The sequence below is a fragment of the Myotis lucifugus genome, unplaced genomic scaffold, assembly GCF_000147115.1.
Source record: "Myotis lucifugus unplaced genomic scaffold, Myoluc2.0 scaffold_24, whole genome shotgun sequence".
Taxonomy (NCBI): Eukaryota; Metazoa; Chordata; class Mammalia; order Chiroptera; family Vespertilionidae; genus Myotis; species Myotis lucifugus.
Genome location: NW_005871072.1, coordinates 9,412,300 through 9,426,515, shown reverse-complemented (window position 1 = coordinate 9,426,515; position 14,216 = coordinate 9,412,300). Strand labels below are relative to the sequence as shown.

At 32.4% G+C, this 14,216-nt stretch overlaps 1 protein-coding gene across 1 annotated transcript in view; it reads right to left on the bottom strand.

The window, feature by feature from the left end:
- The window catches only part of MYCBP2 (MYC binding protein 2, E3 ubiquitin protein ligase), a 275,789-nt gene that overhangs the window by 76,575 nt on the left and 184,998 nt on the right, over window positions 1-14,216 (bottom strand). Inside the window, exons 50-53 of the mRNA XM_023751731.1 lie at window positions 13,891-13,988; window positions 13,069-13,185; window positions 11,945-12,085; window positions 110-334 (exon numbers count right to left, since the gene is read on the bottom strand). Of these exons, the coding sequence (XP_023607499.1) occupies window positions 110-334; window positions 11,945-12,085; window positions 13,069-13,185; window positions 13,891-13,988 (581 nt within the window). The remainder of the gene's footprint in view (window positions 1-109; window positions 335-11,944; window positions 12,086-13,068; window positions 13,186-13,890; window positions 13,989-14,216) is intronic.

Here is a 14,216-nt window from a genome sequence, read left to right as displayed (position 1 = left end):
CATTAAAAAACCTGGGATGGAAATGGCAACCTTTGGAAAAAAGAGATGCTTTGGTTGTATTACATTAAAAATGAATATCTTAAAGTCATGAAGCTACAAGAATCCATACCTCTCCCACTGCTTTGACTTTGTTTCCCAGAACTAACATTCCAATTGGGATACCTCTAAGGTTAGGGCAGCTTCTGATGTTGTGGCCGGAAGGTCCCGTCTTTACTACCTTGTACATGCCCGGACCTCCTCGCAAGAATGGCATATCTTGTTCTTGCATTGTTGCTTCCTGTGGACAGCAGGAGTTTATGTCTTTGAAAAAGTCATCAGTATTAGTTTTAGGTTCCTGAAAATTTGAATAGGAAAAGAAAATAAACAAAATACAATCTATTATCACTTGCAACATATTCTTATTAATAGCTTTCACAACAATTCTATAATGCAGGTACTGTCAATTAAGAAAGAGAATATACAAACAAAGATAACTGAAGTATTAGTCAATACTACCATTAAAGAGTCATTCAGTTTTTCAATGCTAAATAATAATTAAAATAAAGTTGAAGAAAATATAGCAGAACAGCTATTGAACCCCAGACTTTTGACTACCATACCACAATTTGAGAACTATAATAGTACTTGATTTTTCTTTTAATAAAATATTTAACAGTAGGAGAAACAAAAATAATTTACTATGTGAACCATTGCTGAATAATTTTGAATCATTATTACTGCATTACTGTATGTTGGTATGGGTTAAAAACCTAAATATTCATTTCCTTCCATTTTTGTCTGTAATAATTATTTAAAAATAGAGAAAATAAGTGCGAAGGCTCTGGAGACTTAGCTATAAACAGAGATAACAATGATGAAATGTACATAAAATATACCTACATGCTAATATTTACTAGTTATGAATGAAATAAGAATGTTTATAAGATTTTAACAACTCATACTTCTTAATATAGTATAAATAAAAATGTCTTGCTAGATTAGACCATTATTAATTATACTTTTAGTAAAGAGGACTTTTAGAAAATAATTATACTTTTAGTAAAGAGGACAGATTAACATTAAAGAGGCATTTTTACATAGATATAATGCATTTGGATATGAAAGAGTCATTTCCACAATGAAAGAAAAGAACATGCCCTAAATTTTCTGTTGACTGTGCTGTGATGAATTGTTCCTTATGTAAATGCAATGAAGAGGAATAACAACTTTCCCATATTTTTTGTTCTCCCAACTAAATGTAAATCAAAGTTCCACACCAAGAATTCTTCCATTTTCATCATTACTTCTTTAAAACAGATTTAAACTACAATCTTAAATACAGTAATATGCACTCTACAAATTGCTCTATATAGAAAGTCAGTAAAAGATTATCATAATGAGATACTTACTCAAACATGAAGTTAAAATTAATATTTAGTAGCCCTGGCTGGGTGGCTCAGTTGGTTAGAGCATCAGCCCTGGCTGGGTGGCTCAGTTGGTTAGAGCATCATCCCATACACCAAAAAGTTGCAGGTTCCATTCCTAGTCAGGGCACATATATGGGAGGCAACTGATCAATGTTTCTCTCACATCTATGCTTTTCTCTCTCTCTCTCTCTCTCTCTCTCTCTCTCTCTCTCTCTCTCTTTCTCTCTCTCTCTCTCTCTTCTTCCTCTCTTTCTAAATCAATAAACATATCCTTGGATGAGGATTTAAAAAATCAACTTTTTAAAGAATTAATATTTAGTAATGTTAGAATAAAATAAAAAAACAGTAACACATTATACAAGATAAAATATTATTAATTAGCTCTATCACTATAAATAGTCTCATATTAAGAGGTATGTAAATATGTTCATTATGTAGTAGGAAATAAAAAATAAAATCCTGAGGTTAAAAAAAATATAGATTCAATAATTCTGTGTACTTGTGGCTTTAATTCAGTATGTTTGGGCAGGGAAAATTTTAGAGCAACTAGCAACCTTCACATTATATTTTGTATATATCATTGTGGTGATTAATAATTATTACTTTGTGCAAATATGCACTATGGACAATATTTATTTACATTTACTATAATTATCATACTTTACTTATCCTAAAATTTTTAGCTATATATTGGCAATTTAATGGAAATGAGAATTTTACTTGAAAAATTCAGACTAGATTCACAATCTAAAATAAGCTTAAAATATCCATTTTATATACCCATGCATGTATACTTGCAAACACTTCAATATGAATACAAAGAGCACTCATGAATTGAGAGTAGGGTCTAAAGTTTAAATTGTGCTATTGCACTCACAAGGATTTCAGTAAACATTTAAAAACGTTTTGTTGTTGGTGATCAATTTTAGTAAATACATCATGCTATTTCAAAGTTGGATAAAGGCAAGTTAGTCCTTATTACAACTGAAGTTAAAAAATTACATAGTATAAGATCAAAAATCACAAGCAAATATTAATAGATTTAGAGAAAAAATAATCTCATTGGTATTTAATGATACATCTGGAGCGTTTTATTATAAGTATAATAGTATTTCCAACTTTTGGTTATTCAGGGTAACAATGAGAGGTGTGTTGGCAAAAACTAATAATATTTGCAAGTTATTCACTGAAAGGTAATATATGAGAACTTTTATTAAAATACCTAATTGAATAAACTATATTACTTAATAAATGTAACACAAAGTCTATCCAACTTTTCAATACTAAACAGTATAAAAAGAACTGACAGACATAAAGTCAGAACTGTGCTTTTCACTCTCAAGCAATCCTAAAGTACATGTTTAATTCAACACAGTAAAATAAGACTGGTACCAGAATATGATTTGTAGTCCCTCCCCATTCTCAGATAAACATTCAAGAAGGCATTGTGAAAGAATAGGAAAAAAACAGAACCATAGGGTCAAGTTTCTCCCACCTAAATAAGCTGGTTCTGAAAAAGCTAGACTTGGATGTAATTGTGGGAGAAACTGGTTATAAAATTAAACAATGAATTTGAAGTCATGTAAAAGTTTAACTTAAACTAATAATACACTCTCTGGGAGAAGTAGAGGGGAAAGGGTTACAGGGGAAACTCAACTGCAGCACTTTGTATAGGTCTTTTTTGGTTAAAAAAATTATTAATTTTAAGCAAAGACTTCAAAGGATATCATGTAAATTTGTTATACATGCTGAAATACCTGAATAATATATGATTGTTCCTTACAGTTAACTCACCTGGGGGGAAAAAGCTTTGGAAGTCCATGAAAATACGTCCAAATCCCTGACTCCTTGGCTAGCATTAAAGATATTCTGAGCAACAAAGTTTAAGAAAGAAAAATATCAACAAAGAAAGGGAACAGGATATCAGCTGCAGAAGATGCATTCACAGTAACAACATTGTTCTGTACTCCAGCACCAGCACTGAAATATTATTTTATTAAAGGGAAACTGAAGCCACCTGAGTAAACCATACATCAAGGAAATTCTGATAAATAAGTTTTGTCAAAAGCTTTCCATGGATATAGTGTGTCATGCCATTTACTAAAATTGACTGAAAGCTTAACACCATCAATTCAAGAAGGAAACCTTAAAACCCCTTATCTGACAACTTATCTGTTCCAAAATAACCAGATTTGTTTCATGACAGAAAACAGTGCAGTTTTATAAAGAAAATGTGAATACAGATTGCATAGATAGTGCAACTATTACTATGAATAATAATGGCATGTAGTATATGTGAACTAGTTATCACCTCTTAAAATACCCCCCCAAAAAGTAAATAAATAAAAAAATCTTAAGTAATTTTTCTGTCTTCTATAAATGGAAAAAATCATTTGGAAATGTTATTGAAAGCCGTTAGCAAATTTTGTTAAGCAAGCATAGAGAAAAACACACAATCTGAATCTTTTATCAAAAGACAGGCCAAGTTTTCTCCATTTCAAAGTTTAGGAAATAGACAGATCATTTAGTCACTATGTAAAAGTCTAAAAATATTTTGTTAAACCAGCATAGTCCCAGAAGAAATATTTTCACAATGATATACATTTTACATAGATATATCATTCTATTGTATTTATCTGATCTAAATTAAAATCTTCCCAGTGAGTGGTAATTATACGATTTTACTGCTTATGTAAATACTGTGATAAATGGTTATTGTGGAGAAAATGAGGACATTCAAAATGTTAATAAAAGCTGTCATCATCCAAGACTGCAACACAAAGGAAAGAATATAATTCCCATCCAATTATAAACCATTTTAGATAACAAGATTTTATTTAGTATGCTCTAGTTCTGTAATTTCCTCATGTATATATGTGTATAGGCAGACATAGACACACACCCATATACATACATATATGCTAATTCATAAATATAAGACACATAAAAGCCAGAAAAACGAGTTTCTAAGAATATACCTACAAATAAATATAAAACAAAATCAAACCCCCAAACCAAATCCCCTTCCACATTTAAAAATGGATAAAGGATAGGGTCCTTTCTCTTTAGGTGAATTGGAAACATGTTTCAAAGCATTTTGAAATGATGTTCTTTGTTTGTTTTTTTGTTTGTTTGTGTGGGTGTTTTTTTTTTGGCGGGGTTTTTTGGGGGGGGGGAGAAATGCCCTTACTAATTCATCCATGTACTATATAAGAATTTGTGAAATGTTTGCTCAGTGGTTTTTCTCCTTCACAGGGAATGGTGTTGCAGATTGTTGACAAAACAGCATCAAGAGTTTTTAAAGCATTTTTTATTTTTTAGCTTAATTTTTTTTAGTATTAAAATAATGTGAAAAGTAATGCCGATGGAGTTAGTTATAAAGAAGCAATGTGGCGACCGACAATATTTAAAGCTTGCACCTTTTTTTTAAATTTCAAAGTGCAAACAAGTATTTTCTAAGTCTGAGTACATGAGTTAATATGTACAAGGATATGTCAAAGTCATGTAACTGCTAATCACAGTTATATATTGTGAATAAAATTCTATTTTATACATGTTAATTATGTGTGGATTCAAATTTCACACTTTTTTTTGCCTTTGTTCTGCATTTATAGAAAATTCTTAGTCTGCAGTGGTTTACTATAAGAGTATTAAGGTTATTTTCAAAATGTAGTGACCTGACAAAATTGCATTTATTAGAAATAAAAGATTTACCAAATAGAAAGCTGGAGTTTAAAAATAAAATGTACTTGCAAAGTGTTCTTTTGAATATTTAGGAAAGTTTAGTATATATGCATGTATATATACACACATATAGCTACAAAGATCTAAATCATTTTATTCTCAAAGATTATTTTAAAGGCAAAAAGAGTTGTGTGAAGAAAAGTAAAGCATATTAAAAACCTAAGTAAATTAATGATTACCAAATCGCAACTTTAAGCTGATAATCTTTCAAGGCATGGAAGAGATCAAATAAGTGAAAAATTTTCATGGTGAAAATACATGACCAAACATGTCAAATGCTCATGCAAAAAAAAAAAGATAATAAATAATCATCAAGGACAGCACATTTACTAATGCTACATTGAGTAAATATTTATAATTTACTAAGATTGAAAAACAGGTTACGCATACACATACACACAGACCTATTAACAAAACAAACCAAGAAACTTGGTGTATGCTGGAAGCTGTGACTATCAGACACCAGTAGGTATCCCAAAAGCATGAAACTGAACATAAAATGCCAGAAACATTTTCTAATTTTACCAATTACCCTGGGTAATACTCTAAGAGAGACTACCAAATATTTTCCCTTCATTTCTCCTTCAAATCTTCAGGGCCCTCAATTTTGGAAAAAAATCAACCTACTTTCCATATTTGAACTCCATTTGGCTTAAGCAGGTAAGAGGTGGTTTATATAAATAATGCATGGAGATGTTCAGAGACTAGTGTTGCTTCTGCAAGAATTCAGGTAATATGGACTTTATGAAGATATCTTACAACACTTCTAATGAGGTACCATCTACTTTCCTTGATATAAACTTTCTCTACTATTCAACTTACTTCATAATGTTGCGATACTTCATTTTTGACTAAGTATCCATAGAATTGTGCCTCTAAGTTTCAAATCACTAAATATCTCCTTATCCTAGAAGTAAAATGGTTTTCCAAAAATTTAAGTTCTAGTCCTAGGCAGTCAAATATCTCCCATGTCATGTGCTTAACAAATTCTCTCTTCTTTTTACTTAGATTTTCCTTGATGAAACATTCTACTAGTTCACACTTTGTAGTTTCCAAATGTTCACAATTTTAATTTGCCTTCTCAAACTCATCCATGTCACCTTCAACATATATCACAGTCCTTATTCAACTATTAAGGTCATGAATATTCATATTTATTTAATTTGGGAGATGTAATAAAAGTAATATGATTTTTTTTAATATATATTTTATTGATTTTTTTACAGAGAAGAAGGAGAGAGATAGAGAGTTAGAAACATCGATGAGAGAGAAACATCGATCAGTTGCCTCCTGCACATCTCCTACTGGGGATGTGCCCGCAACCCAGGTACATGCCCTTGACCGGAATCAAACCTGGGACCTTTCAGTCTGCAGGCCGACGCTCTATCCACTGAGCCAAACCGGTTTCGGCAAGTAATATGATTTTTATAGGTATATTTACTTTATCTCTTTATAACTATATTTATCCTTTTCTCTTTACTAGATTAAGGTAGACTATACATAAAAGCATGGGCTTTAATCACATCAACTGGGGTTCTAGTAGCTCCACTACTTTCTACTTGTGATCTTGGGGGAGGAGCTACCTTTTATCATAAAAAAATGAGAATGTTAAAATACTTAACATCACAAAATCACACAGAATTAAGTGAGAGAATTAAGATAAAGAGCATATATGTTAGGAATTCTTTAAAACAGTATGATCATACCAAATACCAAGAAATCAAATTTAGTATTCAACAAACACTGAAAGCCTTCCATGAGCAAAATGTGTAATACTTAACACTGGGAAGAAACAAATATGAGTAAGAAGGGACCCTTGTGAGTCCTTAACAGAAATAAAAGGTATATAAATACAAATGAGCTCAAGGCAAGAAAAAAGAAAACAACATTATGGGTAGTTGGAAAGAGAAGTAAGGCCTTTCTACTTTTACAGACTAAGTGCTACCTGAGAAGGGAGAGGGAAACCTAATTTTCCTAGTACTTACACGCTTTCCTTCCCCAGTTCATTGCTTCATTCATATAAACTATCAGTTCCCAAACATAGTATACCTCCATAAATTTGGAATTTGAGTCTATGTCTAGAAATTCCTTCTCTTTTTCTTGGCAACTTTTCTTTAAGACCTCTTCAAATGTCCTCCTAAGTGAAGCCATTTTAAAACTTATCAAAATGCAACTTCATTATTGAATATAGTATGTCTATCACACCAGATAGCGAGTACCTCAAGAACAAAAACTTTACTACATCTTATTTATTTTGTATCCCTCTCCTCTGCCTCTCCACCCAACACCTACTTCTCAGCTTAGTGTTTGGCACATAATTAGGACCCAATAAATATTTGTTGAATGAACAATTAATAAATAACTACAGAATTATTGGGAATTACAGAGAAGAAAAATGTCAAGGGAAACTTTTAGCCCTGTCAACTAGGAAAATATTAGCAAGGTTAGGGGAAAAAATGGGAGCAAAAGCATTCTGGACAAATGAAACAACATAAACAAAGACTGTAGGATGTAAAATTGAACACTGCACACGATGATCCAAAAGGGCGAGAAGTTCTAATAGACCATGAGCACCTCACAGAAAAGAATCTGCATCCTTCATATTTATCCCTATTTTTTCCATTACTTAAAAATATTTTTAAAATACCTAGTTATAATGCAAATGTCTAATGCTATTTAATCTCTAAATTAGAACATAACATGCTAAAACTTTAGTTAAAGTCCCATTTGAACTAAGTTAGGATGCCACTGTTTCTTAGTAAAGTAATGATGTTTAAATAGAACTTGCTAGGTGGCTAAAATTTAGCTAAAGTACATATCTACAATGAAAAGAAAAGTTCTATAATATGAGTAAATAAACAAGACAGTGCAACAAAAATAACTTTAAAGCTTATTCTAAATATGACTATGTTCATCTTTTTTAAAGAAATAGTAGTTAATCAAGTATTTAAGCACTATTTAAATTTCCAATCCTTATCCACACTCTTCCCAACAGTTTGTTTGAGTCAGGACCCAAATATGAAAAAACACTGAAGTAAATGAAAAAATTTTTTAACTAGAACAGGTTGAAGGGCAGATGTAAAGATTGCTGAGGGCAACTTTTCTGTACTTTTGCATCTTAAGTTAGTGACATTGGTTCTTCATTTTTTAATTTATCAGTGTTTTGCAATTATAAGCCAGAATTATAGTTGACTTATTTACAAATGGACTGAAGTAAAAAGGAAAAATAGTGTAAAGTGCTTTCCCAGAAGTAAATGTTTTGAGATGCAAAGGGAAAAGTAATACAATGCATTTATTTGGCTGTTTTAGTTCCTTTAAGGCAGTGGTTCTCAACCTTGGCTGCACATGAGAATCACCTGGGAATCTTTTTAAAATCCTGATTTCTGGGCCTCATCATTAGTAAAGATACAGAATTTCCGGAGGATGAGGCCCAGAAATCAGGATTTTAAAAAGATTCCCAGGTGATTCTAATGTGCAGCCAAGGTTGAGAACCACTGCTTTAGGGGATGAGATGGAACTGTTATTTCCTCTGTGCAAATATCATTATTCCCCCTGTGCCTTACCACGTTTAGCATTGTAGAGTAAGGTACTCATTAAAAACTTATTGACTGTATAAGGGCCTGCCTGCCTCATTCCCTACGACAAAACCCTGGAAAAGAAGCCCGTCCTTACCGATGCCAGGTTCTGACTCTGTGTTGGTCCTCATCTAACACCTGCATTGAAGTAACCTTATATTAGATCTGTTTGGAGCCCTAGACCAGTTAATTTTGCTACACTGTATCCTGTCATCTTGAGTCACCACACAAAAACAAAACCCTTATATCATCTACCTCTTCTCTTATTTTTACACCAAAACTGCTCTGTGCTTTTTCCTGATCCAATATCAAACTATTCCCATTTGCCCCATAACTTTATACTGTATGTAATGGTAAACAAACTCACTTTTATCTTAAACCTTCCAGGTCACAGTGTTGCCATCACATGTGTGTCTTCCTATCGATGTGAATGATCATCCAGCTGCCTTGCCTGTTAGTTCTTAGACTAAAGCAGTTCCAATGACTTTCACTGCACTTCAGCTACCTTTGTGTGGTCACATTAATGGGCCATCCATTCAATAAAATGTTCTAACTATTAAGTCAAATTAAAATATTCTACTTTAACACACAAACTGCCTATATCCTTCCAACTCTTTCACTACAGTGCACTCACTATGTTGTTCTGGGATTGTATTAAGTCCCCCAAGTCTCTTGGGCCCTCCATTTGTCCTTTCACATTTATAACTTAGGCCAGATCCCAGCTGATGATCTCAACTGCTCCTCCATCACCATCTGAAATTCCTCTTCAACCCTATTTTTCTGTCACAGCACTCTGGATAATTCCAGTTAGTGCTAGAATCTGCTTTCTTGGCTCTTTTAATTCTGAACACTTAGGGCTATGTGGGAGGAAGGTCGTCTAGAATGGATCGATCCAGTGGTCTCACTGGGTCCTTAGTGGCCCAATAATCCCCAAACAAGCAGTTTCTACGTCAGATCCCTCTTCTACTTCTATCAAACATTATTCCAAATTATGACATTTCTGAATCCTTTAACATAACTCATTTGTTTCTATCCCAACTGATGGCTTGCTCTCTTCTAGTCTATGAAGTATCATGGCATCCTCCTTCAACCTCTCCCTGTCTTCCCTCCTTCCCTAAAAACATATCTACTGCCACATACATCCCCTCCTCCTTCACAGAAACACCTCTCCAAATATGGCCTTAATTCCATTTTCTCCTCCTTTTTCAGTACATCTTTAATTTACCCCTTTCCTACTGGTGTCTTCAATTTATAAAAATCTCAAGTCGCTACCATCTTTAAAATAAAGGAACCAGAAAAACCTCAGCCTTCTTAGTGATACTAAACACTCTGAATTATTTACATGAAAAGAGAACTCGTGTCATTCTTAAACATAAAAACCAGAAAATTCCAAAGCCGCTTAGTTCATTTCACTTTCTATCTCCAATATTCTACATCAAGATTTTTTAAAGTAAGTCAGTGACAACCTTCTCATTCACATTCCAGTGAAAACCCACAACAATATCTGTATGGCTCACTCCATTTAGCTTTCTTTCTTACCTTTGTTACTGCCCTTCTCTCTCTGGCCTCAAGAATACTGTCTACTAAAAAATGTCTTTTGGATGGGGTTTCAAATCGTCAAATAACGGAACATCAATGTTCCAAAATGAACCATGGCATTTAGAACTTCAACACACAGCACTTCTTGCTCTTCCTTTCTCCTGTTTATTCTCTTGTTTTACCTATGACTGCCTTCCTCTCTCAAAAGCATCTCTTCAAATGAACAAGCAAAGGAATTAGGAAAACAATTTTGGATGGGGGAGGTAGTAAAGATAATGCCTTATTAGGGGCTTAAATACACAAAAGTCTAAATTGGTGAAAATTTTAAAAGTAAGCTCTAAACAGAAGAAATAAAATGGCGGTTACAGTTATTCATTTAAAATATAATTTCCATAATCCTGAGGAATATTTGGTTACTATAATGGAAAAATTATTTCAAACAATTTAAAGCCAACCTATTAGCCATAGATGATAAAGAATTCTTGTTTCTCTTTCAGAGAAGTACCTCTTTTCAAGAGGATCAAAATCCTTTTCATTTTTACCTGCAGATACAAATCAGTGGAAAATTTAAGAAGATCTCATTTATTTAAAATTTTATATTTTAATTATAGATTTGTCATTTTTTAGCTTAACCTCAGTAAAACAGGAGGCCAACACACTCCAAGATTTTTTTGAATAACAGACCTATTAGTAAAAATATATACAGATATATCTCTCCTCACTGTACTACTATAAAGCATAAATAAAATATAAAAAGAATTCGATCAATAAATATAAATAGAAGTTCTTATATTTTCTTTTCCAAAGAATCATCATGTATAACTGCCCCATTGGAGAAGATTACTCTGGACTACCAAGAAGAAAAACAAACAATATATTGAATGGTTTGATATCACACTAACTTTATACATTGATTTGTAAGAAATTCATCTGTTTAAAATGTTAAGGTTTTTTAAAAATAAAATTTTAATAGTGCTATTTATTCGCAGTGTCATAAGGAATACATACATTTGATTGTGATGAAAAGAAAGAAAATCATACTTTTATGTTTAAATTATAAAGAGTTGTGGATTACTATCACATTTAGTGATGTAGCAATCTTGTGAATTTTCTAATGCATTTATTAAAGAGGTTCAATGAATTCTCTCAGACAGTAAGATCAAGCTTCAGCTAGAACACTGGAACACCACAAGTCTAAAAATCCATCTTATTTTAGCATAATATTATAAGCTAAGAAGGAAACATTCAAACTTAGACAAAACACAGAGAACTAATTACAAAATGCCAACATAAGAAACAAATAATTATACATATTTTTTAATGTATATAATAATACTGAATTCATAAATTTAGTGCGGAATTCATTCCAAACAGTAGTGTGAATAAGAAAGTTAAAATAAAAGAAAATGCAACCACTCTCATTCCCACCTCTTTGAAAGGAACTCAACAGACCCAGTTTTCATTTATTACTTTCTGCCTGTGATGGATCATAGTATTAAGGTGCTCAGCCTTGCCAACTCCACCTTTATTACATAGAAGCTCTCTAGAATTCAAGAACTTTTAAAGTAAAAGTTATTTAGTTGTGGTATACCTCAGAACTGAAAAGCCTTAATTAGCTTAAAGTCCTGTGATGAGGACAGAGTGCACCTATAATGCTTTTAAAAATAACCCTTTACTTACGTCAATAGGGACCAGAAGACTCTTGCCAAGATGTTGATTAAAAGAGAGGCACCAGGCTTCAGTGTAACCATTCATATTAGGAACATACTTCTTTATTGTCTCATCATTCAGTCTCAGCCATACACCATCATCATTGTGGATCTGTGAGAAATAAGCATCAAAAACGAGCCATGGCCTCCTGTAACTCCTATGAGGCTAGCAAGGGCTGAAAGGCTACAAAGCAGGCAAATAATGGTGGACATGGAGATTAAGCATCTAGTTTTGCAGAAGGTAAGTATGAGAGAACCTTTAAGGAAAAAAGCATCAAGGGCACACCAAGCAATATATTTCACATGGTGAGATTGTAAAAATAATGTCACGTAGGAGTAAAAGTACAAAGATATTACACTTTAAAATAAAAACTTGAAACATAAAACCAGATGTTTCCCAAAAGAACATGTCTTCCTTCCCCTCAATTTAGATTTTAATAATCAGAACTTATTTGGTTATTTTATTAGAAAAATATACTGTCAAAGTTAAAGCAATAAACACATTTAAAAATAAACAACATGAACTATACGCATTTTCAATGAGTGCTTATACAGATCCTGACTGCTATGTTAACTGAGTTCCTTTCATTTTAAAAATATAATTTTAGCCAGACGGGATGGCTTAGTGGTTGAGTATCAACCTATGAACCAGGAGGTCACAGTTTGATCCCCAGTCAGGGCACATGCCTGGGTTGTGGGATCCATCCACAGTGAGGGGCTTGCAGGAGGCAGCCAGTCAGTCAATGATTCTCTCTCATCATTGATGTTTTTGTCTCTCCTTTTCTCCCTTTCCTTTCCTCTCTGAAATCTATCTATCTATCTATCTGTCTATCTTATCTTATCTATCTATCTATCTATCTATCTATCTATCTATCTATCTATCTATCTATCATCTATCTCTTTAGTTATTTTATTGATAAAGAAAAATAAATGTAATGCTTAAAACTCAATGAACACATTTTGAAAAACAATTTTCCAAACACTACCCAAACTAGTTAAAAGATATTCTAACAAAAAATTTAGTAACCTTATTATTGTGCAAACAAATGCAAAAACTTTCTGTTCAAGATTACCAGGTGTTTCATTATAAATTACCTCATCAATAAAAGTGATCGTTCCATTGACTTTCACTATGCCTATCTGCTCACTCTGAAGGGAAGGGTGACTGCGGATACGGAGCCCTGCACTGTCCTTGGCCACAAATTTTCGAACCTGAGAAAAGCAAAGATAGATAGGGAAAATCATGGGATAGAGATCTCATAAGTAGTAAGAGATAAAATTAAACAGATTTGAATGTATTATTAATTCTAATAAAGTTTCTAAAATTATTGGTAGCTGCTTTCCTTGTGCAAGTAACAGTGGTTTATTTATAACAAAAGTATTAAAGTGTACATTACTGAAAAAATTAGAAAATTATTAATATATATTTATATTTTCCTCTCTAAATTTTGAAGACATAATAAAAAGGAGAAAAGAACTATAATTTTATTGTTAGAAAAGTATAATATAAATTCTTTACCAATGTTTCCTTTTTAATAAAGTTTACAAAAATTCCTCTATTTACTTTCAATGTTAGGAAATTAATTTTTCTTAGTAGCAAGGATACTTTAACTTTGCAAACTTTATACACTTCTGAGCAGTAGACCTTTTGTGAGTTGTGAATTTTCAATGAACAGAAAGTACACAAGGCCTATAAATTACTTAAGTCTTATACAAAGAAGCCAAAAAGTACAGGTTATACTATTTAGAAATGATTAGAATTACCATGGACAACTCTTTAAAATTATTGAGGGAGATATAGAATTCAAATATTAAAGTCAAATAAAATATCAGATGTTTGATGGCCACCTGCAGCAACAATGAAGAAAATTAATAAATCTCTGACTGATTCAGATTCTGATTTCATCCTATCCTAACCTTATTTGGTTGAGGTTCAGTCTTTGGTTTGACCAGCTGAGTTCCCGGTGGTATCATCCCTTTAGGTGGGTCTTTGACTTTTACTTCTAGGCCAGCATCTGTAAGAAACGGAAGTAAACTGTAATGTTTGAGAATACAAGAAAGGGAGGATTCTTATACCTAACCTTATAAACTATCACAGGCTATTTTAAACAGTTGAAACAAATATCTGAATTCTGTTCTTTTAAGGTCACTGATATTTATAGTTAACAAAGAGAAGTATTTGAAAAATGGCCCTGAGATTCCAAATTGGTGTCTTAGAGTTCAAGGAAAAGAGTTCACATTCT